Genomic DNA, 26,856 nt, shown 5'->3' with positions numbered 1-26,856 from the left:
CTAATTCTCTGACATTTCATAATCTAAAGAACTATCATTGTCTTTTTCATCTGTCTTATCTTCTTTTCTAGAATGTGTAATAGAGGAATCGTTCGAGCCAGTACCATCTGAATTCTCTCTTGGAGCGAGCTCGGTGAAGCCTTGCAAAATATCATCATATCTACAGAAACTTGATGATCGACTGACTCTTACTTTGCCATCCACCATAGGTAAGGGCTTAAGTGTATACTCTGACTGTGCGTCACCTGGCAATCTTCTCATCAGCCCTTTCCTATCATGAATTACAGATACATGACCTACTTGTCTGTCTTTGAAACTGGAAGTTCCAGAACCAGTATCTTTATCATCTTCTTTAGGCTTCCTCTTTATTGTAATAACCCTACGTTTCTCAGAGACAGTGCCATCTGGGTTTTTGACTTGTATAACTTCGGTTATTTCCTCAGTTTCAAATACGCCTAATTGTAAATCTGAAGACACTTCACTACTTGCCTTGCTGGCTGTGGGTGGTGTTTTAATTGAAACTTTAGAAGCTTTAGGTGTAGGTGACTTAGGCATTGGAATACCGGGTTCACGCATCCGATCTTTACAATCTGGGCACAATGTGTCTATATTCACGTCTTTAGGTATAGGTGGTCCTTGAAGTTTTTTCTTTAATGCATCAGCGGTTTGTTTAAATTCTTTGATTTCATTAGGTTCCCGACCTTCGCTCTCGTATTGTTTTGTAAGAATAAGTAAAGCCTCTAGTTGATTCAGTAACTGTTTCCTACTTTCTTTAGCGGCGATCCTTTGATTTTCATCCATTCCAGCTATAGGTCCATGGCAAACTGCGCAGATACTAGGCACCTTAATGACAGGTATAGGCACGGGTTTGGTCAGTGACTTAGGCATTGGAATATCGAGTTCACGCATCCGATCTTTACAATCTGGGCACAATGTGTCTATATTCACGTCTTTAGGTATAGGTGGTCCTTGAAGTTTTTTCTTTAATGCATCAGCGGTTTGTTTAAATTCTTTGATTTCATTAGGTTCCCGACCTTCGCTCTCGTATTTTTTTGTAACAAGAAGTAATGCCTCTAGTTGATTCAGTAACTGTTTCCTACTGTCTTTAGCGGCGATCCTTAGATTTTCATCCATTCCAGCTATAGGTCCATGACAAACTGCGCAGGTACTAGGCACCTTAATGACAGGTATAGGCACGGGTTTGGTCATTTGTTCTATGCAATATGAGCATAGTTTGTCCATATCAATTGGTCGCCCTTCGAGTTTTTTCTTTAATTCAGCGGCGTTCTCTTTAAATACTTCTACTTCATTACCTTGTCGGCCTTCGCTCTCATATTTCTTTATAGTACCAAGTAACGTTTCAAGTTGCCCTATTAACAGTTTTCTGCTCTCTTTAGCTGCGACTTTTAGAGAGGCATCCGTCATATCTAAAGGTTTACCGCATTGTATGCATTTATGTTGTTCATGATACACATCTTTACACAAATCGCATAATTGTTCGACTGTTACATTGTCAGGTATACTTGTAGGCTGTTTGCGCGATTTGTTTTTCAATATTGCTGCCCTTTGTTTGACTTTCATTAAAGCTGTAGTTGGAATTATTGGTTCACCGCAAACTACGCATGTCGGCAGTTGGTTGTAATACATTTGCCTACACAAATCACATAATTGATCAATATATATATCGTCAGGTATACGCGACGGTGGTGTGCGCAATATATTTTTCAATTCAACTGCGGTTCGTTTGAAGTCCTTTAAATTTTCTGCTTTAGCTGTCTTTTCATAATTTTCCGTAGCAGACAGTAATTTTTCAATATTTCTTTTAATCTCTATAGATGCTTGGTCAGTCAGTGGTTGACTTGGATGGTGGGGGCCTCCACATACCACACATACTTCCTTCATTATTACTTCCTTCCTTATTACTTCCTTCCTTACTTCCGGGACTTCCGCTACCTGCGACACTTGTACAGCTTCCTCGTCTCCAGGTTTATTTTTCTTTTTATGTCTGTATTTCACTTCCAGCACTTTTTTAAGTCTGAAGAATTCTTCTCTCTCCAACTCTTCCAATTCCGACAGAATGTAACGTATTGTAACCTGGGTCCTGGGTATGATAATTTTACCCAAAACTTTTGCTTTCCTGTAGACAATTTAATTTTAAATTTGTTTTGTTATTATATTTAACACGTTAAATATTTGAAAGAAAGCTGCCGATGGTAGATTCCGTTAACTTATTCTTTACTATGTTACTGCTATTCGTGAGAGAAGAATTAAATATAACATTGTAACAGTAGACGACATTCAAGTTTAACAAATCAAGGTGTGAAAAGAATGTCATCTTGAATTTTTAATTTATTACATAATTAATATTAATATTATATAATAGTAACTAAAAATCTGTGTTCTTTAGTTACTATTTGTAATATTTATGTTCATCGCCGTCACTGTGAAGGCAGAGTGATAAATAAAGAAGATAAAATATCAGATATATTGTAATACATCTTGCTTGTTCGTATCGGATCTATATCTGAATCCCTAAAGTCTATTCTCCTATTTTTGCATTCCCTAATATTGTTTGTCATAATGATCACTTGTCCTAACACTCGTATACCCTAATTTTGGTTTCCCTATTATCGAATGGTCGATTTTTTTTGTCCTAATATGGTTTTCCCTAATGTCACTTTCCATATTGAGTATTTATCCTAATGTTATGTAGCATAATTCTTTTTTTGCCTAATTATTGTTAGGCCTAAAAATTATATATCCTAACCATCATGTTACCTAATTTTACTTAGCCTATCGTTGCTTGACCTAACACTCGTATGCCCTAATTTTGATTTCCCTATTTCGTTTCGTTTTTACAATGGTCGCAGTTCTAACCTAACCTAACCCACTTTTGTGGCAGCAGTTAGTTTTTGCGAGGATCACAGTTCTAACCTAACCTAACCCACTTTTGTGGCAGCAGTTCGTTTTTGCGAGGATCACAGTTCTAACCTAACCTAACCCACTTTTGTGGCAACAGTTCGTTTTTGCAAGGATCGCAGTTCTAACCTAACCTAACCTACTTTTGTGGCAGCAGTTCGTTTTTGCAAGGATCGTATTTCTAACCTAACCTAGTTTTAACAGCAGTTCGTTTTTACAATGGTCGCAGTTCTAAATTAACCTAACCCACTTTTGTGGCAGCAGTTCGTTTTTGCGAGGGTCACAGTTCTAACCTAACCTAACCCACTTTTGTGGCAGCAGTTCGTTTTTGCGAGGATCACAGTTCTAACCTAACCCACTTTTGTGGCAACAGTTCGTTACCATTCATTATGGAAAGTAATTGTTATGATAATTGATCAATAGGAAAAGTAACTGTTATGACAATTGATAATTAGGGCAATAGCCATTAGGTCAAAATAGTTAGAGCATATTATTTTATGCCAACATTGTTAGGGATTTCGAAGAATATGGTAAAAAACATTAGGGATCTTTATAGTTATGGTACAAATGTTTAGGACAAATGAGTCTTAGGCTAACCATTATATTATGGAAAATAATCGTTATGACAATTGATCGTTAGGGCATGTGCCCATTAGGACAAACCAGTTAGGGCAAGTGACTTTAGGACAAACGTTATTAGGGATTCAGAAGGACACCCTTCGTATCTTGTTTCTAAATGGCTAAAATCTGGAAACCCTACATTTTCCAAACACTTTTTTTTAAAGAAACGTCTAGTATTCTTATAAAATGTTGTATATTAGGCATTTTGGGGTTTAAATCATTAAGAGAAGAGGGAAAATAATGTAAGGTCACTGATGTCTAGTTTCCTTTGGATTATTGTATGATATACAGGTTACCTCAAGTATAAAATCCTTTTATAAGAGAATATTTGCAAGTGTCCAGCTGTCAGATAAATCACAGTTCCAATCTCTCCAGAGTAGCGCAAGATTAGCTAAGAACGTAGGCGGTATTGACGGAGTGAAGTCAACTATTTGAAATGTTTTATCAAATATTCTAGGTATTGTGGCCCCAGCTATTTACGGTTTCTTGATGGACACTTTTTGATACATGGAGATTGTTCTCCTTACCTCTACCCTCCATACTCAGAACGAAGGTAAAGAAGAAAAAGCCAATAATGTTTTTTTTATTAAGAGTGTATTACAGTCGTTTGAGTTAGTACATTTATATTCAATGTAGAACTTAATGTTACAGAGGAAAAGGTTCTTACTGAGATAAATTTTATAGTATATTAGTTTGTGTTCGTTGTATTTTACATTTATCAGTGATAAATTGTCACATCGTGACAATTAATATTTCTAACCGTCTGAGAGATACAGTTTGTTAAACATTAGTGCAAACATCTGCATGTTTCAACCCTAGCAAGTAAGATCCAAGCATCGAATGTAAGGCCATGTAGCATAATTTCTAAAATCAAATATTCTAAGTACGAAATTCCTAAAGACAGAACATCGAACATCAAAATGTCTAATAAACGAAATATCTAAAGATGTATGTCCTATCGTTAAACAACCCATTTTTTAAATGTCTAGTTTAAAATGTATAAATTCGAAATTTCTAACGACATTTATCCTACGTTTAGCTGACCGCAGTTTAAAGTCTAACATACTAAACTTTCTTATCAAAAAACTTTTCCTTCACAAGTTAACTAGTGGGGCTCTTATTTCGGGGCGGTTTGCCCTTCGGGCATCTGAAGCTACCTAACGAACCTAACCTACCTACCCACCTACGCTTTTTCCCCAAAGTGTAATATTTTCATGGACGTTACACTAAACTAAATCAATAGGTTAGTAGGTTAGGTTCGTTAGGTAGCGTCAGATGCCCGTAGAGCAAACCGCCCAGAAATAGAAATAGCCCCGCTGTGCGGGCCTCGTCAGGGTAAGAAGGAAATGTTCTCGGAAATATTGAGTTTCAAAGTATTATCATTAGGCTTTTTGAACGTAGCTATTTTAAGCACTAGACACATATATTGACTTTCAAAGTATTGTCATTAGGCATTTTGTACAAAGGAATATTGATTTTCAAAAATGAGATCGTTCTATTAAAAGTGTATTAAGACATCCATCTTTAGGAATTTCATACGTGAGACATAGGTACCTATTGATTTAGGAATTTCGTACATAGGAAATTTTATTTTAGAAATTATGCTACATAACCGAATGTAAAGGCAAGTTAATGACATACATTTGTCAATTTAAAACTTTGTAGTGCCATGGTTGTCACTGAAATAAAATTATTTCATTTTAATTATTTTGTTTTACTTTTTCATCTAGTTTTACTATTATTAATAAGTCGATTATAGATCACTTAGATAACACTATATTTTCATCTCAGTCTCTAGAAATTTTTCACCTCGTATACATTAGATTCATCCCAATAACACGTTGTTTTAACATCACTTATCGACTGGACATCGGGATCGTGCACCTCTTGTTTGATGGTAATAACTTCTCTTTTTTCCTGTACATTGCCATCTGGGTCCAGATATCTTGTGACGCGAGTTATTATGCGCGTTTTAGACTCGTATAACCCCACACCTTGTAGCAATGGAGTTTTGTTATCAGGTTCATCTAAACATTCTTCACATTCACATGGTTCTTTTGGTTGTTGTACTACTCCAGAATCAGGGAAATGTGTTATGGCAAATTCGGAGCTTATATCTTTTTTCAAGTCTTGTCCACATTTAGAACAGCAGGAACATATTTCATCATCTTTTGTTTTTTGCGGTTCCGTGGAATGGGGGGTTTCGGGCAATGACGGTAAATGAGTTCGATCAAAAATCCATTTAGTTTTGTTCTTCACTTCTTCTAGACATATGCAAATATCTTCTTCTGGGTATTTTATATCTATATTTTTCGGCATTTCTATATGACTACAAGTTTCATTTATTCGTTTTTGATCATCTTCTGCACATACGCAAATATCATTTTCTGGACATACGCAAATATCATATTCGGGACATACGCAAATATCATCTTCTGGATATTTTATATCTACATTTTTCGGCATATCTACATGACTACAAGTTTCATTTATTTGTTTTTTACTTATTTTGTTTGGATATGTTTTCGGCATTTTGGGTAATTTTGGTAAAAGAGTTTTCATTTTGTCTTGTTTTTGATCATCTTCTGGACATGCGCAGTCAGCTTCGTGTGATTTTTTTGGACTAAGCTCGTAACCAGTATTGTTATTTCGTTTGCAGCAAGGTTCATTTTCCTTCGTCAGTTCCGCCTGACCACAATCGCCACAAATGATTTCTGAAATGCTATATGAGCAGGTACGACATACTGTTATTGAGGGGGAGGAAGTATAAGATAAGGAACCGACATTTATTTGGACTTTGGATTCTTTTGGGCAAACAGGTTCAGCACAGCTAAGAGATTTAGAGCTCATAACCGCATCAGAGGAAGGTTCTGACATGCATTTTGACAATATTTTAGCAGAACATATATCGCATGTCTTTTTTACTGTCTTGAATTTGGCAGAACACTTATCGCATATGTTTTTTATTGTCTTGGATTTGGCAGAACACTTATCGCATATGTTTTTTGTTGCAATGGATTTAGTTCTCTTTTTATCACTGCAGGCACCACATTTTATATTTGTCTTTAAACAACCTATTTTGTTTTCTTTGACTGGAATATGACAACATGGTTCATCAGGAGTTGTTTGCAACTTGCGTTTAGGCAATGTTTTGGCGACACTAGTAACGCAGTCGTGTTTTTTGGTCATCTTAGATTTACCTTTAAAAACAAAAGTAAAATTACAACTACAATCAGGCGATGGCTCAGATTTGCTTTTTAACAACATTTTAGGAGAACCTGTATCACAAATATTTTTTGACTGCTTCAATTTAGTCTTATCATCATCAGCGCACACATTACATTTAGTATCAGAATTTAAACAATCCATTGTATTTTCTGTTTGATGCTTTTTTCTCTTAGCTGACTCGAAAAATATTGTGAAATCTTCTTGTTCTGGTTTTTCTTCAAGAGCAATGCAGTCACGATGAATGGTTTGAGAATTCTCTACTTTAGAAATTTTCTTATGTTTTTCACAAAGCTGTTCTTCCGAAATTTCACATTTGGCACATTTTACATTTGGTAATTGATTTTGCTTAAATGTATTAGTGTGATCATGGCAAATATCACAGCTATCAATAGGTTTTGGGCTTTGTTTAGATTTCAAACAAACACTACATTCTTCATCAGGTTTTAGACAATTCGTAGTGTTAGTTTTTCCCGTTATACTGCAACTAGATGATTTAGGCGATGGCTTAGTCTTGCATTTTGGTAACATTTTAGCAGAACAGGTAGCACAAGTGTTTATTGATTTCTTTGGTTTCATTTTGTTTTCATCAGCGCATACCTTACATTCAGAATCTGACCATAAGCAATACAATTTGTTTCCTTTTTTCTGTGTTTTCTGCTTTGATTTTTCTGCTTCAGAAATGTTTTTATGTTTTTCACAAAGCTGTTCTTTGGAGATTTCACATTTGGCACATATTACATATGACGATTCCTTTTCTTCAATTTTTTTATTGTTATCACGGCAAATTTTGCACCTATCAGTTGTCATAGATTTTGTGGTTTGTTTAGATTTGAAACTCTGATGAAGGTGTCCATCACACAAATCACAATCTAAATCTGTTTTCGAACCAGTTTTAGGACTAACATTACATTTGAAGGGTAATCTTTCTGGTCTTATTTTTGAAGATCTCTGTTTATGTCCTTTATCTAGCTGATCCATACATGATTCGAATTGATATTGATTTTTAGACGACGTATCTTGGAAACAATCCTTGATATCACTATCAGGTCTCATGCATTCTTTAAAACCATTAGGATCATGTTCATATCTATTTTTATTGCTATTTTTAGGATCAGATGCACAACAGCAGTCGATTTGTTGACTTTTTGATGTTGTTTTATGCAAGCACTCTTCGTTGGGGTCGTCCGGAATTTTTTTAACTTTTATTATTTCCTTGACTTCTTGGATTGTACCATCGGGAATCAAGTATCTTGTGACTCTAGTTAATGTACGTATCGTTTTATAATCATCAGAATTAAAGTCATCGCAAAGAATAACATATATATTGTTTTCGTCAGATTCTGAAGCTTCGTGGTTTGATGGGTTACGACATGTGTCACAGTAAATTACTCGGTCCCTTGTTCCTGGTAATACAGAGCAATTACTCATATCATCAGCAGAGGTTCTCATCCCATTTTCTGATCCACAATAAAAGCAAAGTAAGTCTGAATATTGGTTCACTTTTTTGCTGTTTTGTTTATTTGTCTTGCGTTTTTGAGAGCTTTGTTTGCAAAATTCGCCAGTTTGTATAAACTGCTCTATATTAGAAGTTACAACACAAACCTCAAATTTCTTGCTAACATCCCCACCATTACTAATCTGGCTACTTAGTGTAGGTAGAGGCTCTGAATTTTGAAAGCAGTTATTTTTACTATAAAGTTCAAAATCATCATTGTTTGCTTTACAGATTTCGCAAGTTTGCATAAAGTTGTCAAATTTGATTGACGATGAATCATTTATTTCTTGTAAATCACTATGTACTTTCTGCGTGGTTTCCAAATCTCCAAGGAGTTTTTCAAAACTAAGACTTATTAATTCTTCGTTTTGGTCTTGAGTTATTTGAACAACATCAGAGAAATTGAGTTGCTTCAGGTAGCTTTTGTCGCCTTTATTTGGTAATTTCTTCATTATATGTTTATCTTTGTCAATGCCCGACAATTCTTTCTGTACGTCCATAATCGTACGAATGTTGTCATTTAACTGTGCAACAACGAAAGATGATTCAGGGAAATCTGTGTACACACTACGTATTCGAGTCTTTGAATTAATCAAGTTTTTCATATTGATTGCTTTGTGTATAAACGCTTTCTCGTATGACTCAAGATCACTTAAAAGATACTCAAAAAAACTGAGTGTATTAAGAGACTCTGTTGATTTATTAACAAAATTTGAATAGTATCTTTGGTTCTCCATTAAATTTTTTATATATTTCAAAATTTCTATTGAATAGCAACGTTATCAACAGTTAAATTCTTAATTTCTCTTTTAGAATCACACTTTAGTTCTACTGGCAAAACATTTAGAAGACTAGAAGTTATCTTTATAATATTAACTTTCTCTGATTTTCTGTAATGAAATTTCGTTTTATTTAAACTAATACAATCTTCTTTCTCCAAAGCTTCCAATATGATACGAAGTTTTCTTGCTTCATTGTACTTCCTAATGACAATTAATACATTTTTAATTGCATCTTTATGTATTTCTGTAAAGAAATGCCCCGTCACGAAATAAGAAGATACCGTCATTTTTATTTTAACATCAGTTTTGATTTATTTATTTCGTGACAAGACAACTTTTGAGAAATACTAATTGTGGTTATTGTAGAAAGCTGCCGATGGAAATTTCCGTTTGCTTAAGTAATACCAAAATAGGTAATAAATGAAAATATTCGCACCAAGATTATCAGAAACTAAAATTCAATTCTTAAAAAAGTGCTCAATAAAAATTCGTAAATTATAAAATATTTTTCAGTAGCTAGCTGATGAAGGTATTTCTCAAAAAGTAATCACGTCACAAAATTGTGTTGTTGAAGCTTATACTTTTTCTATTTTCTATTTTGCGAGTATAATAGTAGGGGAGCCCAACAGGGAATTTTTGTGTTTACTCGAGCGCGTCAGATTAAGATATGAGTGATAATACCCCCTGTAGTCTACCTTTACCCCTTTTAGCCATCTATGTTGAGCCCTTGGTTGGTGGGGGGTTCAACAAATTGTTAAGCAGATTGTGGATTTGGTCATATTAAGTCCAAATTAACGCTATATTTGTGCTATTACTAAATCTGATAATTACTTGCACGCATTTCCTTAATCTGACGGTTACAATGTAAAAATTAGGCGTCAAACTTATGTTCGTCAGATTAAGAAAATGCCTACAAATAAGTGTTATATTAAGTTATAGAATAACGCATTAACGTGGACAAAAACGACCAATTCCACAAACTGCTTAACGATTTTTAACCCTCCACCAACCACTCGAAATTTAAAAAAAATTGTAGACGCTTTCCGGCTAGCTGGAAAAAAGACTTTTAAGTATATAACTTTTTTTTCTTCTTATCATCTAATATTTCGATTCCAATAGGTCTGTACGACGCTCGAATAAGTACACATTTAGCATCATCGGCTCCCCTAAAGGGTTTGTTTTTTAATCTTAGCCATAAGAAAATGTTTTAATTGTTTTGGGATCTCTGGGGTCCCCCGATCTCATTGATCGGGGGATCCCAGAGATCCCAAAAAAATTAAAACATTTTCTTAGCATCAGGATCGAAATAACTTTGCTTAGCACGTGTCTTTTGTATTAACATTACACTTGAATAAAAATAATGATCGATGTAATTTTTTATTGAAAATTTCTCATCAGTTGTAACTATATGGTGAACCATCATTCGAAGTCGTACTCGCAGTATTAAAAGAACTCATTTCGAAGCTAGTTTTAGAACTGTATAAAAATCTAATCTGTTGTGCTGATAAACAATCACGTAACGTTGAATGTATCATAGTAAAATCTCCTAGGATACATTCAGATTTCGATTTAACATCTTTAGTAAACCCTTTGTTATGTTCGACATTTAAAAACTTTACAGTACTGGAACCGCCTTTCCCGTCTGTATTTCTTGTATTTTCGTCTGTCTTAATGTCAATAATTTCGTAGTCATCATAATAATTAGACAGTTCAAATTCACTGAAATCCGCCATTGTAGACTGATCGTATGTTTCTTTGATAGTCGTAACTTCTACATTTTCTTGGACTGTGCCGTCAGATTTTAAAAACCGGTTGATTCTGGTGATTTTTCGTACTTTTGTTGCGTAGTATTCAGAATCGTCTTTTGACGTCACACTACACGGAATAATATATGCAGGGGGTTCAGTTTCAGTACAACAAGCGTCAGACAGTTCGTCTTTGTCCATTTTACCGATTGTTTCTGTAATCTCTTCAGATCCAATGTAATTTTTTTCATTTTTATTTTTGACATTACTCAGACCACCTTTCCGTTCTGATCTTCCTGTATGTCCTTTAGTATTAATGTCAGTTAATTTACTGTTGTCAGTACTAAAAACAACTTTTCCGTCTGATTTTGTCATACGTTTTTTAGTCTTAGTGTCAATTATTTCATTTTTATCTCTCTTTCCGTCTGGTACTCCTGTTAGTTCTTCAATGTCAATGATTTCATATTTGTCAGCATGTTCAGGGAGTTTAAAATCGTCAAATTCCCCCATAATTGGATCGTAATTTAATTCTTTGATAGTCGTTACATCTTTATTTTCTTGCACTGTACCGTCAGCTCTTAAAAATCGGTAAATTCTAGTGATTTTACGTACTTTTGTCGCGTGGTAGCTACCTTTGATGAATTCAGAATCGTCTTTTGGTTCAGGTTCAGTACAACAAGCGTCACACAGTTCGTCTAAGTCCTTTTTAAACTCATTCTCTTCTAAGTTTACATCATTGCAATAGTCACACTCGCTTGGTGGCGTATATTGGTGGCGGTGGTGGTTTCTGTTTTTTATAACATCCATGTACCTTATTTCTTCGACCATTACTGGTTTCGTTTTTCTTCCACACCGCTGAAGATATTTAACAGTATCATCACAAACATTTCTAAAACGTTCTATTGTGTTTGATTCTAATTTGATTTTCTTACTCAATTCAACAATGTTATTAATTTGCTTGATCAATTCAATCTCACAATTTATTTCTTTATTCACTTCTGCTTTATATTGCCTCAATGTGTTCTTAAATTTTTTGCATAATATTAAAAAAATATGAACTTTTTGTGCAAAAACTTCATTGAGAATATTAGTTAGACTTTTTTTCACTTCTGACTTAATGTATGATCCAAGCAATATCTCCATATACTTGCATTCATTAATAAACATTTCAACGCTGAATGTTATAGGTCGCTCTTTTAAAATAACTTCTGATAATTCTTTTACGTCAGAAATTTGGTTTTTAAACAACCCTATAATCTCCTTTATCTCAAGTGGATTGTTATGAATCATATTTACATTTGATTCAGATTCCTGTATTTCTAGCAATTCAAATATCATATCGCTCATTTTATCGCTCAGTCCTGCATCGCTGCTATTAAAATCTATTATTTCAGTGTTAGTATCAACAAATTCGTTACTGTCATCTGTTTTGTTAATAAGAGCATTCCCTCTTGAAATAAGATTAGTTAATAAGTTCTGAATGTGGTCGATTATTTCTATTAACACATTATTAGATACATCACTAAAAATGGATTGAGATGATTTCATAGAATCCATTTTGTAAATAATAAAAATATCCATAGCTTTTAATTTATCTGGCTGCTAATTGTTTTTTAATCAAATACTTGATGATTCAGCATGATACAAAATATCTTCTTATTTAATGTATTTCTTTTAATATCATTTAGGAACTCTTATCAATTTACCGAAACTCAAATGGTGATGAGTTTTCGTTTAATTTTTTTGTATGTTCGAATTCTTCACTCGGCGTCCTGTTGACAATTAATTTAGCCCACTGTTAATATTCTTTCAACTGTACTGCCGATGGATCCCCGCCACTAAAGTACTATTTTTGTAAAAATCTGTCTGACTCTTATTTAGTGAATAGAATCAGGCGTTACTTTGCGGAAATCCATACTAATTAAAACCAAAATATTACTTTGCTAATCCGCGAAAAGATAACGTGCTAGTCAATCAGTGCTAACCCGTTATACTTACTTGCGTATTTTTACATGCAATTAATATTCCCACCCTCCCACCGCAAAAATAAATACGCAAATAAATATAACAAACCACCACCAAAAGAATAAACCTCGACACGTGTTTCGCCTCTCTACGAGGCATCCTCAGGAGTTGTTGACGGTCTGACGCCCGGCAACGGAATGACCTGTCTAGAATGGTCGGCCATATTTATACCTTGACCACTCCCCCTACCGTGCAAGTGTGAGTGAGATGGAAAAATTCTTAATAACGGCGAAGACGCAACATTCAATTGTTCGTTAAGAATCATGCCCCTATTGTTGTACCTAATTATTTCCAGTTGTTCCAGAACACCCAAACGCAATCCCATTTCGCAAACATGTAAAATATCAAAAGAATGATTCTCAGATAAAGTGTGACCTGTATCTAATAAGTGCTTTGCAAAATTGGACTTCTCTGGATGGTTATGTCTATATGACGCAACATGCTCTTTATACCTAGTAGTGAAACTACGGCCCGTTTGCCCCACATACACTTTATTGCAATCGTCACAGGTAAGCTTATAAACTCCAGACTTTTTCCCATTCTCGATTTTATCTTTGCCATTGCAAAGCTTTGAGTGCAAAGTATTATTTGTCTTAAAGGCCACAGGAATGTCGTTAGACTTCAAAATTTTGTAAATTGCATCAGACAACTTGCCAACATAAGTTGAAAACACTATCAGATTGAATTAAATAATATTTATCACTTAGCAGTTTCGAATGGTTACGATAAGTCTGTTGTGGATGGTATCATCAGGAAAAAGCGGAATAGTATGGTCAACACTATGTTGTATGCGGCACGATCCTCTGAACCGATTAAGAAATATAAAGCGAGCATAAGTAACTTATGTTGGCAAGTTGTCTGATGCAATTTACAAAATTTTGAAGACTAACGACATTCCTGTGGCCTTTAAGACAAATAATACTTTGCACTCAAAGCTTTGCAATGGCAAAGATAAGATCGAGAATGGTAAAAAGTCTGGAGTTTATAAGCTTACCTGTGACGATTGCAATAAAGTGTATGTGGGGCAAACGGGCCGTAGTTTCACTACTAGGTATAAAGAGCATGTTGCGTCATATAGACATAACCATCCAGAGAAGTCCAATTTTGCAAAGCACTTATTAGATACAGGTCACACTTTATCTGAGAATCATTCTTTTGATATTTTACATGTTTGCGAAAAGGGATTGCGTTTGGGTGTTCTGGAACAACTGGAAATAATTAGGTACAACAATAGGGGCATGATTCTTAACGAACAATTGAATGTTGCGTCATCGCCGTTATTACGAATTTTTCCATCTCACTCACACTTGCACGGTAGGGGGAGTGGTCAAGGTATAAATATGGCCGACCATTCTAGACAGGTCATTCCGTTGCCGGGCGTCAGACCGTCAACAACTCCTGAGGATGCCTCGTAGAGAGGCGAAACACGTGTCGAGGTTTATTCTTTTGGTGGTGGTTTGTTATATTTATTTGCGTATTTATTTTTGCGGTGGGAGGGTGGGAATATTAATTGCATGTAAAAATACGCAAGTAAGTATAACGGGTTAGCACTGATTGACTAGCACGTTATCTTTTCGCGGATTAGCAAAGTAATATTTTGGTTTTAATGACTCTTATTTGTGTTTGTATTTTCTGTTTTTTCTATTGATTGTTTTTTTCTTCTGTCATTTTTGTATTTGATTATTCTGTGTGTATTGTGGCTAACAAATAAACAGATTATCTATCTATTTTAATATTTTTTCACTCTGTACACAGAAGTGCCTATAAGTGCCTTTGCACAGAATAAGTAATAGTACTTACTACCGTAGGTACACAAAAAAAACACTTCCTACGACGAATCATACTATTCTTTCATGCCTATCCCTTTCGGCTATTTAGGGTTGTCAACATTCAAGTAATTGTCTTATCTGTGGTCGTACACGCAAAGCGACGTCAAGTTGTGAAAACCCTAATAATTGCTCGGAGCAATGCTGAGCCGAACGGAGCCGAGAATCAGTTTCGCCCCACTGCTGTGTCGCTTAGACAATGTGTTTTGTCACAAACATTATTACAAATTCTAGCCGACTGCAGTTTTCGTTACATATTAATCATTCAAAAATGTGTTTGTAAATTAGCTAAAATAAAGTTGTATATATTTCAAAACTCTTGCGCGGCATTATATTATTTATTTTTGTAACACATCGATTGAAACCCCTTTTCTACCCTACCTATGTATTGTCTACCCCTTTGCCTATGCATTATGATTGTTATGATTTTTATTACTATATTAAATGGTGTCCTCTTCAGTATTATTAGTTCATTATTTATTTTTTATTTGACGTTTTCAAGCTACACGCTGTCAGCAGCAGCAGCACAAGTTGCAAAGCGGGCGAGGTGGCAACTACTACTGCTAGACACCAAAATTGGTGTGGGCCGCATGTACTTCTAGCGACGCGACGAAATCGCGGAGTGAGCCACGCCTGGAGTTATGGTATTTTCGTAACTCAACGGAGAATATATACAAATTTTATCGCAATCAGACGTAAAAAAGAAAACTATAACTATAATAAAACAACGTATAGAGTCTCTGCGGAAAGAGAAGAGTCGTATAATACAGTAGAATCCGTTTATTATGACTCCGCTTATACTGACCAACCGCTTACTATGACGTAATTACTGTGCGAAGTTTGGTTTTCATATAAAATTCTTTGTGACAAATTCGGATAAGATGACTTCGCTCTAGTGACAAATCGCTTACTATGACCTAAAAGTCTAATTTCCATGAAATTATGTCCGGTTATACTGACACATTCGCTGGTTTTCGTGGCCGTCACCACGTCTTTCCCTGCGAGGACGTTTGGTGCGTTCGTGGCGTGTAAGGTATTTTAGTTTTGATTCTCAGTGACAACTTGATATATATTACAAGTTTAATAAAACTCATTTCTCACAAAGGAATTTGAGATTAATTTGGAAAACATAACAAAAATAAGAAGTTGTACAACTATGTTTTATATGACATCCGCTTAGTATGACGTGTTTGTCAGTTCCCTTCGATGTCATTATAAGCGAATTCTACTGTATATTGGATCCTATATATTTCACGACTCTTCTCTTTCCGCAACTCTACGTGTTTTTAGGAGAGGTATATATAAGTATGTAGGTAGTCTATGAAAAATTTAATCGATTGCATTTTTAATCGTCATCTGTTGACAATCAGAGTTGCTACATACAACCAAAGAAAATTTGAAATAGAGAGTTAGTGTCATGGTAAATTATGTAGCTACAGTAAATTTACTACCATCTTTCGACAGAAGATTAAGGGTCTGTTGCACCAAACCGTCTGTCACTGTTAAAGCGTTCGCAATTTTATATGGGAAATATCATACTGCTGTTTTTACGTTAATCAGTCTGTTAAATGTGGTACTGGGCCTAAAACTGTTAGAACGCCTTTTGACTGATCTTTTGATCTTCTGATTTTGATTTTTCGAGAGTAGGCTGAAGGTTACGGCGCCATCGCTCGAAAAGATTGCTCCATACCTTTGGCCTAATGTCGAGTAGATGGCGATACTTTTTGACATATAACAAATTTGACACATAAAAGAATAAGGATCAAAGTCAAATGCCGTTCTAACAATTTTAATCTTCTGTCGAAAGAAGGCAGCAAATTTACAGTGGCTACATAATTTACTTTGACAATCCGCCGCTATACACTCTATTCTCTTTAGTATTAGGTATTTTTATAACATTCATTTGCAGCCTAATACGTTACTACGTTACGTTATGTTACGTTATTTACTTACACGGTATTGGTAGACTTATACGTTAAGTATTTGCATTTGGTGATGGGTCTGAACTTTCTCAAGGCATAGAATTTTATAATTTCACAGGTTTCAGAGCTTAAGAACTAACCCTAAACTGTAATTAACAAGTTCTTAAGTTGGCGGAGGGCATCCACCGGCAGCTTTCCTGTTAAGAGACCTCTAACATCTCTAAATTCCTCGTAGGCCTCAAAAACCACTAAATTGAGGAGTCTGTTCTCGTAAGAGGCCTTAAAGATCTCTAAATTAAGTATCTGTCTTCGTAGGAGGCGTTTAAGACCTCTAAGTTGAGGAGTCTCTCGTCACAAGAGGCCTCTAAGACTTCTAAAATGGCTTAACCCTTCGAACGCCAAGAAACCTTAAATGCGTCTAAAGAAGTCGGGCGTCGTCGATGGCGCCAAGAGTGCTATGATAATGATATACGTTGTCAAAGAAATATTTAACGTTTCCAGTATGGCTTACAGCAGTGGTGGGCAAAGTACGGCCCGCGGGCCATCTGCGGCCCGAGAATGGATTTTATCCGGCCCGCCGCCGGTCCTATGAAATAATCAGTATATGGCATTGGCCCACGAATCCGAATCACGAATAAATTTTGGCTACAATTCTGGCCCTCCACTTAAATTTCCTAAACTTTTTGGCCCCCCATGAAGAAAGTTTGCCCACCACTGGCTTACAGCCTTAGCATAAGCCAGAGATATTGGCGTGTGGATTTGACAGGTGGCGTTTCTTAGCGTTCCAAAGATTAAGGCGGTTTGGCACTACGTCCGATCCGAATCCGATCCGAACCCGTGAAAATATGGTCCGTAGTAGCCGTAGAACTATTTCTATGGTAACTTACGCACTAGATCCGATCTCCGTCATCCGATTTCTTTCCGTCATTCAACGTGTGCGGTGCGTAACTTACCATAGAAATAGTTCTACGGCTACTACGGACCATATTTTCACGGGTTCGGGTCGGATTCGGATCGGACGTAGTGCGAAACCGCTCTTAATGTTGTATACTACACTTTTTTTTCAAATTTGGGAGATTTCATGTTACTTCCACTAAGAATCACGAGCTCTTCCGATTCTAATAGGAGAAAAATGACCGTCAGCATTTTTCATAGACTTTGCATGACGGTAACGGAATGGAAGAATCGAAAAATGAAATATCCAAATTAAAAAAACAAGTAGTGTATAATTTTAAGAGCCCATCAACGTGCACACTAGCGCCACTGTTAAATAATCGTGATTATTTAAATATAACGATAGGTATTTAAAAAAAGGGGGCCGCTACGTACTGTATTTTGTATTTAAGTAGGTACCTCTTATACATCAAACTAGTTTCTTTTGTTGCTGGATTCATCGATATATGAACTCAAAACAAAAACGGCCGTTTTAACTTTGGACGCATAGATTGACGAATCCAGCGACATAAAAACTATGTATGTAGTTTGATGTAGGTATTCAAAATGTACATACTTAAATACAAAATACAGTACGTAGAGGCCCCTTTTTTTAAATGCCTATCGTTAAATTTAAATAATCACGATTATTTAGCAGTGGCGCTAGTGTGCACGTTGATGGGCTCTTAAATAATATGACCATACAGGGTGACCCTAGCCATTGGACAAAGTCGAAATGTACATATGCATTAGGGTATTTAGAACCAGTAGGTATACAAAGTATCATAACAATCGGTGTAGCGATTACGAAGAAATTAACAAATTACGATTTTTTTACTTTGGAGCAACCTGTACCTATGTGTTAGTAGCTCCTGAGGTAATAAATAGTATGAAACCTTCTTCAACCGTTTTGATTATCTTTTTTATTTATGACATTAATAAGATTCTGACTTGTCATCATTGTCAGACAAATGTCATCATTGCCGCACATTTTCAGACAAATTGTCAAAAGCACTGCCAATGTTTTTTTTTTTATTTATTTTACAGAAAAGTATGGTACATTTTAAACTTATATTAGGTTCGCCAAACTTACGTTTAACGGCGACATGATGCACTCATTTTCAACGTTAGTACCTTAATCTGACTTACATTACTAAGGTTAATACATAATGATAAGGTTAATACAGTATGTTTCTTTTTGTTGTCAATTATTGGAACTTTTGTTTGATAATTATTTTTTTTATCTTTTGTTCTAATTAAAAAAATATTACCGTTAGAGCATTTCTTAGAAGTAGCCCTACGTGGTATTTGTCCAATGGCTAAGGTCACCCTGTATATCGAATCCACTTACTTGTTAGTCTGATCATGGGAGCGATCCAGGCTCATAAAGTTGGACCGCAGCTGCTCGATGAATATCATCTTGCGCAGGAGTTCGTGCCAGGTCCTCTTGGCCTCGGCGATTACCTCGCCGCCCTTGTCGATGCCGAGGAAGGGGTACGAGTCGGGGCAGTTCTGGAAAATTACATTTTTATATTAAGGGGTCATCCATTATAGACCGACCGCTTAACACATTCAACACCAAGAACCCGACTGTCGGGTACACTGTTCGTAGCGACTACGCGCTACATACGACGAAACCGTGGCTACGCGCTACGAGCGTAACCCGTAGCACTTAGTGGTATTGAATGTGTTAAATGTGTTCTCGCCTGCGCGGTACGGGGGCGACGGGGTAGGACGACTAAGGGTGGCGGGGAAGGTGCGGGCGCCGTACGCCTGCCGCCCGCACCTTCCCCGCCACCCTTAGTCGCCCTACCCCGTCGCCCCCGTACCGCGCAGGCGAGGACTCATTTAAGCGGTCGGTCTATAATTACATCACACGTTTAGGGGGGGAGGGGGTCAAGAAAATGTGACATGTTGTGACACGGAGGGGGGCGTCACAAACTATGTGACGTCACTTTAACTTATTTAAATTATTTAATTCGCTACAGTTAAATAACAAATTTTTGGAACGATACCGTAGAGTTTTGTATCTTCGCCTGCGCTACCTATTTTCGCATAGTTTGACATAAGTTGCCATTAAAAAAATGTTTTTAATGTAAGCCTTACATAAAACTGCTAAATACAAAGTATTTTTTACGGGTGTCAACATTCTTCGAACAATCTGCGGCTAACTTCACACAGTTGACCTTTAGTGAGGTTTTTTCGCGACGCAGACCACACGTTTTTTTAAACCACTGTTTTAATTTCAGTTTTAAACGGTGATACGGACCCGGTAATGTTAAACTTTTTACATGATTATATAAATCCTATAACTATTTCTTTTTCATATGAAACTATTATTTAATGGGTAGCTTACGTTTAGAAGTCACAATTGGATATAACATTGGTGAGGGTACTTTGCCAAATTTCGCCTACCCCTAGGGTTAACAATTTTCTTGTACCCCATTCATTGGTGGATGACATTACTTGTTTCCAAATTTTAATATTTTCTTATGTTTGGTTATTTTAGTTTACGCTATGTGCAAATGTTTATTTCTACTCTTACCGATGTTGAGTAGGTACCAAATAGGTATTTTTATGTCTCACTTTGTGTAAATAAGGTTTATTTTATGTCAATTACGATAATAACACCAATTATTCCACAATTAAACAATTATGTTAAAAATATTTTTTTTTACTTATAAACCATTACTCCCCTTTATTTGGCATATTGGTTAATTTTTGGCAACCCTAGCTATAATAAATTATAGAAAATGTATGAAAACAACTAACTAACTAACAGTCTGACTGTTACCAAACTTCGCCTACTACCCCGTTTTTTAAAGGTTCATAGTATATTAGCACATTCCAAGGAGATACGACTTAACATGTGTAAGTCACAGAAAAGTAAGTATTAGCGGCAAGGCATGCCATAGGCGAAGATTGAGAAAAAATACCCAAACATTCGCCTTTGGGGCCATTTATTACCAACTTAACCAATGAAATTCTAAGTTTTCGTGGTGTATACTGATAGTTAGGGCGATTGTGCACTACAATGATTTTCACTGTCCGGCAGTCCCGAGTTTTTACGGTCCGATATGGCACGCCATTAAATGTATATAGTAGCTTGTGCACTAGACGTAATTTCACCGTCCGGCATTTTACTTTTCCCCATTCCGGACAGTTTTTTTCCGGTCCGAGATGACAGCTATGAAAAACGTGTTTATGCTTGTGCACTGCGTCTGGAATTAGTATTATTCATGACTTGGCCGGGCGGGGCCCCGCCCGGCCAGCCGCGGGGGCGGGCTAGGGGGGATGTGTGTTTCATGCCACTGCGCCGCACCTGCGAGTAAAAAGACGGACAAGTGCACAAGTCAATAATCCGTTTTTTTTCATACCACTGCGCCGCACCTGCGAGTAAAAAGACGGACTAGTGCACAAGCCAATCATCCGTTTTTTTCATGCCATGCATCCAAAAACCCTAGAAATTCGTGTGATGTAATTAATTAATTAATTAATTAAAAGATGGCACCATGCCTGCTTTGACAATATTCCTCTATTTCAAATTCTCTTTGCTATAAATAAGTAGGTAATAGCAAAGATACATTGATTGAATAAGATGTGTAAAATTTAAGACAATTTAGTTAATGGTATACCTAAATTAAATTTAGTTGGGATTTGAAGCTTTCTGGGTTCCGTGCGCAGATACAAAGCGCTGTTATAACAAGAATAACACTTACATCTTCGATCCCGTACAGAGCTATCCTGCAGCCGGCTATGCTCTTCGTGCTTCTGCCGACCGTCACGCAAGCCTGCAAACAAACACATGTCAAAATCATAGTATTTTCTATAGTATAAACAGCAACAGAGCAACACTGTTAACTGTCCATCGTGGACCTTATTTTAAAAGGCCCACCGATACCACAGAATAAATAATAGTACTAGGTACAGAAGACTCACTCTCTAACAAAACGCGTCTGTTACGATCAGCACAGATATGGCCGCTAGGTGGCGACAGCGCCACGCGCGGCTTATGGCAAATCCCAAAATTGGGGCCGAACGGATGTACTTTTAGCTACCTGTAGCAAAGCGACGAAATCGCGGAGTGAGCCACGCCTGCCAATACTATAGAGAAATATAGTAAGAATAAAGTTCTCACTTAATACATCAGTTTTGGTACCAAAATGACTATTATTTTCGCAGTCGACATCTAGTATTATCAGTACCGCTACTCGATACTAGAATTCTCTAGTGTCGCGACTCTCTTAAATTGTATTGAACAACAAAATACAACTAATATTAAAAGCAGAAGTCGTTTAAAATGAAGTTCCGGTTAATCCGGTTATAATATTAGCTGAAAATTGTTGAGCATTAGATTTTTTCGGTCGGTGCTACATCTATTCTCAAGTTGTAGTAGGTACTAATAATTCCGCTACTCGATGCTAGATGTCGACTACGAAAATAATAGTATTTTACAAGCTTTTATTTAGTTTCACCTGACCGTTGTCTGTCTGTCTGTCTGTGTGTAATCAAATCTTGCAAGTTAAATTTGATCCACTTCCCGGTTTCCGATTGAGCTGAAATTTTGCATACAAACGTAAGTCGGGTGACAATGCCATATTATGGTGTCATCGAGCTGATCTGATGATGGAGACCGGAGGTGGCCATAGGAACTCTGTGATAAAACAACGAAACCTAATTGTGTTTGCGGTTTATAGAATTGTCTCAATGAGTATTAGTTGCCTGTGGAAAAAAAGTACAGTCGGCGATAAAAGCTTGTACCAAAAATGAAATTTTTGCCAAAAACTTATTATTTGGTACTAAAAATGAAGTATGGAGTGAGCACTCTATGTATTGTTTTCTCTTTGCCGATACATAAGGTTTATCTATGGACAGTTAACAGTGTGGGCAATGGTCATCATCATCATATCAGCCAGAGGACGTCCACTGCTGGACATAGGCCTCCCCCAAAGAGTGCCACAATGACCGGTCTTGCGCCACCCGCATCCAGCGGACTCCCGACCTTTACCAGGTCGTCAGTCCACCTTGTGGGGGGTCTACCCACGTTGCGCCTTCCGGTACGTGGTCGCCACCCGAGAACCTTTCCGCCCCAACGGCCATCGGTTCTACGGGCAATGGTACCTACTGGCAAACAGGGATGTTGCGGATGCGGATTTTTTGACATCCGCGGATGCGGATATTTAAAGGCTCACATCCGCAGATGCGAATGTCAAGATTAGGTACTTAAAAAACGTCGAATATTACATTTTAGTAATTAAAAAAAAAATGGAATCGTTTAGTATTTGAGCAAGAATATAGGTATTTAACCTTTTAACCGCCAGCAATTTTTGATCGAGCGTGCTCGTGTCGCCACCGACAGTAATTTGTACCACGCAGAGTAAGGTTGGCATAGTTACGGGAGTTATAAATGTGCTGTAAAAACCAAATCAGATCTTTGTCTTATTTATCAGACTGTGGCGAAATGAGCTGGATATGTAATGTCTTATATATCAGATTCTGGCGGTTAAAGGGTTAATAAACAGTAACTTGGCCGACTTTTCTGGATCTAGACGATTTTGTTATATGTAATGACGCAATTACCTAGCACTTACGCCACCGCTAAGAGGTTCCTGTACCGCCTTGTTCGACATCCTATTATTTCATGATACCGATGCTGCCAAAAATACTGGGGTGCGGGGGACGAGGTGAGCGAGTCCCGTGCCGTGATTGGTCCGTTCAAAGACACGGGCGTAGGGATTGCAATCCGGAGCAACCGGATCCGGCTAAAATCACCGGATCCGGACCGGATCCGGGAAAATAAAAAATACGCCTACACACAGCACGCGCTGTGCGTTTTAGATGAGGTAAAGGCGACGGATGGAAGGTATGAAGTTGAACAGAACAAAGAACGAATGAAAATAAAAAAAATATTAAGATATAAAGATATTTATTACGACGATGATTGAGAACAAAAGAGGATTTCCGCTTCTTTCATGTTGGTGACACGATATGGCGATTACATAAATATTGTAATAGAAGGAAAAATTAAAGGATCATACAACTACTATCTATAAAATTACTTTCTAGGATGACAAAATGAGAGCAATATAATATTGGAGCATATTTAATGTAATTTTGGATAGAAGTAATAATTTAAATATCTTCTTTTGTTACTAGAATGGATAGCAGCGTTACAAATATTTCATTCAAAGAACAGTTACGAACTTGTCCTTTCAAGGAGTTCCAATTCCGACCCCACATCCCATCTTCAGGCGTTGGAATCTAATCAAATTTACTTTATTTAAACTGAGATTGACATTATAACACTTTTTATCTACGAATAAGTTTTATTTTATTGTTAAAAAGTTATTTATTAACTTCAAATCATTGATTTAGGAATACAATTGAAAATATCCTTTATTTCTCGTAATATTACGCAACAAACTAGAAAAGTATGTAATTTAATTAACTGTAATATCCCTATACCAATCCGGATCCGGCCGGATTGAAAATCAATCCGGTTTGCAATCCCTACACGGGCGTCACACAAACACACTTTGACTCGAAAATGGAGTAAAACTACCGTATCTTTGTGGCAGAGGGGGTAGCGCTACTATGCTCAGTCTGGAGGATGTCTTGTTCGTTGGCTTTATCCATCAGTGGACATCCGTAGCTGATAGCTGTACGTCACGAGGAAGACTTACTGCTTTCGGAGGATTCTCGAGCACCATCTTGTTGACGTTCGGGTAGAAGTAGCGACACCTGGCGAGTACTATGAACGCGTTTCGGACCTCGTCGGTGAACGCCACGTACACTCTGCGACAAAATAAACGGGCTTAAGCTGTCTGTCTGTGTGTCACGAGGCTGTATCTCATGAACCGTAATAGCTAGACTACAGTTGAAATTTTTACAGACGATGTATTTCTCTTGCCGCTATAACAACAAACACTAAAAACAGAAAAAATAATAGTGGGGCTCTCATACAACAAACGTGATTTTTGCCGTTTTTTGCGTGGAAGCCTTCGTGCGCGTGTCCGACTCGCACTTGACCGGTTTTCATACAACAAACGTGATTTTTTGCCGTTTTTTGTGTAATTGTATGGAACCCTACGTGCGCGTGTCCGACTCGCACTTGACCGGTTTGAATATGTATTGTGTGATACTCACAAGCCCAACTCTTTAGCAATTCTTCTCAGCTCAGCGCCGGTGGCCATGGCGCTCCACTGCATCAGTCTTCGGCCACTCTGGGCGGTGGCCAGCCGATTCCTCATCTGCTGGAGGGATATAAGGGAGGGGAGGACGGGAAAGCGGGTCTTTCCTGCGGTCTCGTCGGTATCATCTGGTAATCATAATATTATTAGGCAAAGCTCTGCGTAGATGCAGTAAACAAACCTCATTAACATCATCAATGAGTCAATGACACATCATGCGTCACTGGGTCAATCACATGACCTACCGTGAAACACGACAAACGAAAGTTCGGTTTCTGCCTCTCTATCATTCTTGCTTATTCGATCGATAGAGAGGCAGATAAAGATAAAACGATTTTCGCGTTTCGCGATAGGCCACATGTAAACATACCGCCTAGTTCTAGTACAAAATGAGTCCAAACTCTGAAAGGACTCGGAAACAGTGGTAGCACCCCTAGAGACTTTTGTTCAGGACTCTGAAATCTATAACATATCAAAATCTCAAGATATTTAACTGAAACCACATTTTCCATACTTTAGGTTAGGGGTCCAAATAGGTCCAATCCAAACAAAGGACTCGAAATACTCGAGTTCCTCCAAACACTCATTACTTTAACCCTTTACCAGGCTGACATTTCAAAAATGACAACCGAATGTCAGTCTTACTCATCGAAAATAGAACACATGTTTGAAGTGCCGTATGTGGGAAATGTATATCCCTTAGCCTGGTAAAGGGTTAAGTAATTACATCCTTGCAAAAAACCGGGAAGTGCGAGTCAGACTCGCCCACCGAGGGTTCCGTACTTTTTAGTATTTATAATAAATACATCTTTGAAAATTTCAACTGTCTAGCTATCACGGTTCATGAGATACAGCCTGGTGATAGACAGACGGACGGACAGACGGATAGTGGAGTCTTAGTAATAGGGTCCAGTTTTTACCATTTGGGTACGGAACCCTAATAAAAAATATATTAAATATATCATACCATCTTCCTTCTCCATTTTTGTTTTATTATTGCGATGTTATTTTTTTTCTATTTATGTGAACAGCATATCAGGTTTTCAAAATTGCACTATTTCATGTAATTTGGAGGGTTTTATTGATATTAATGCATTTTCTATGGAAATTTGCGTATTTTGGTTAGGTTTGGTGTGAAATCGTTACATTGTGTTCTTGCCGTGTCATTTTTAGAAGAATGTGTCAGAAATTTTGAACAATATAGAAGAAAAATATCTGACACACTAAAGAGGTCTGTGAGAATAAAGGTACTGTTACACATGGTAGTTACTAGCATGGAAGCATGCTAGAGTTAGACCAAGAAAAGTCTGCAGCGAGTTTTGTCATGATTTCATAGAAGTTTGACGTTTAAAATAACACTTCCACTGCGTGGGCTATCAAAATCGCTGCAGACTTTTCTTTCTATATACTATAGCTAGGTATAGCGACCGTGGGCGTGGGAGGGCCTGCCATCTTGTGGCCTGAATCGGAAACATGTGTGCACATGTACATTGCCAAACTAAGTGCTACCATCTACCGTTCTCGTAGGTACGTTTCGTTGTGCATAGTACGTTCTGCCTTATTGTGGGCTACATCGGAAGCATAAACGTCACATTTACGCCTCGCCAGGCGTGGCTCACTCCGCGGTTTGGTCGCTTTGCTACAGGTAGCTAAAAGTACATCCGTTCGGCCCCAATTTTGGGGTTTGCCATAAGCAGCGCGTGGCGCTGTCGCCACCTAGCGGCCATATCTGTGCTGATCGTAACAGACGCGTTTTGTTAGAGAGTGAGTCTTCTGTACCTAGTACTATTATTTATTCTGTGGCCTCGCGCCATAAATCTGACGGCTCCTATGCTGCCCCCTATATGCCATGTCCATGCACGTACTCTATACGGTATATTACGCAAAACTCTGCGTAGGGGGAGCAGCTAGCACATTCAGAGGGTCTACTACTATCACTCTTGCATAATTTTAGCGTTTCGCGGTAGGTCTCTGTAAACAAACCGCTTTGATACATCAATGTCATATTTAATCGCATAGTTACTCTATGGTTTAGGATGTGCGCTAGAGCTGCACTCTAGTGGCAGAACATTGCAGTAATAATCCCTATTGAGCAAATCCTACCTACTAGCATGTGTGTTTAGGTAAAGTAACAACTTTTAAGCAAGATTTTTAGGAGCAAGTAGCAAAT

At 37.2% G+C, this 26,856-nt stretch overlaps 1 protein-coding gene across 1 annotated transcript; it reads right to left on the bottom strand.

The window, feature by feature from the left end:
* LOC134802585 (uncharacterized) lies at window positions 1-25,669 on the bottom strand. The gene is made up of 6 exons (XM_063775222.1): window positions 25,654-25,669; window positions 24,643-24,814; window positions 24,180-24,291; window positions 21,216-21,287; window positions 18,848-19,008; window positions 1-2,137 (listed from the first exon to the last, which is right to left on the bottom strand). The coding sequence occupies exons 1-6, from the start codon at window positions 25,667-25,669 to the stop codon at window positions 1-3; spliced, it is 2,670 nt and encodes an 889-aa protein (XP_063631292.1).
* Window positions 25,670-26,856: the final 1,187 nt, after the last annotated feature.

The sequence above is a fragment of the Cydia splendana genome, chromosome 25, assembly GCF_910591565.1.
Source record: "Cydia splendana chromosome 25, ilCydSple1.2, whole genome shotgun sequence".
In the NCBI taxonomy this organism is placed as follows: domain Eukaryota; kingdom Metazoa; phylum Arthropoda; class Insecta; order Lepidoptera; family Tortricidae; genus Cydia; species Cydia splendana.
Note: the sequence above shows the minus strand (reverse complement) of the source record. Positions and strands in the feature narration are given on the sequence as shown.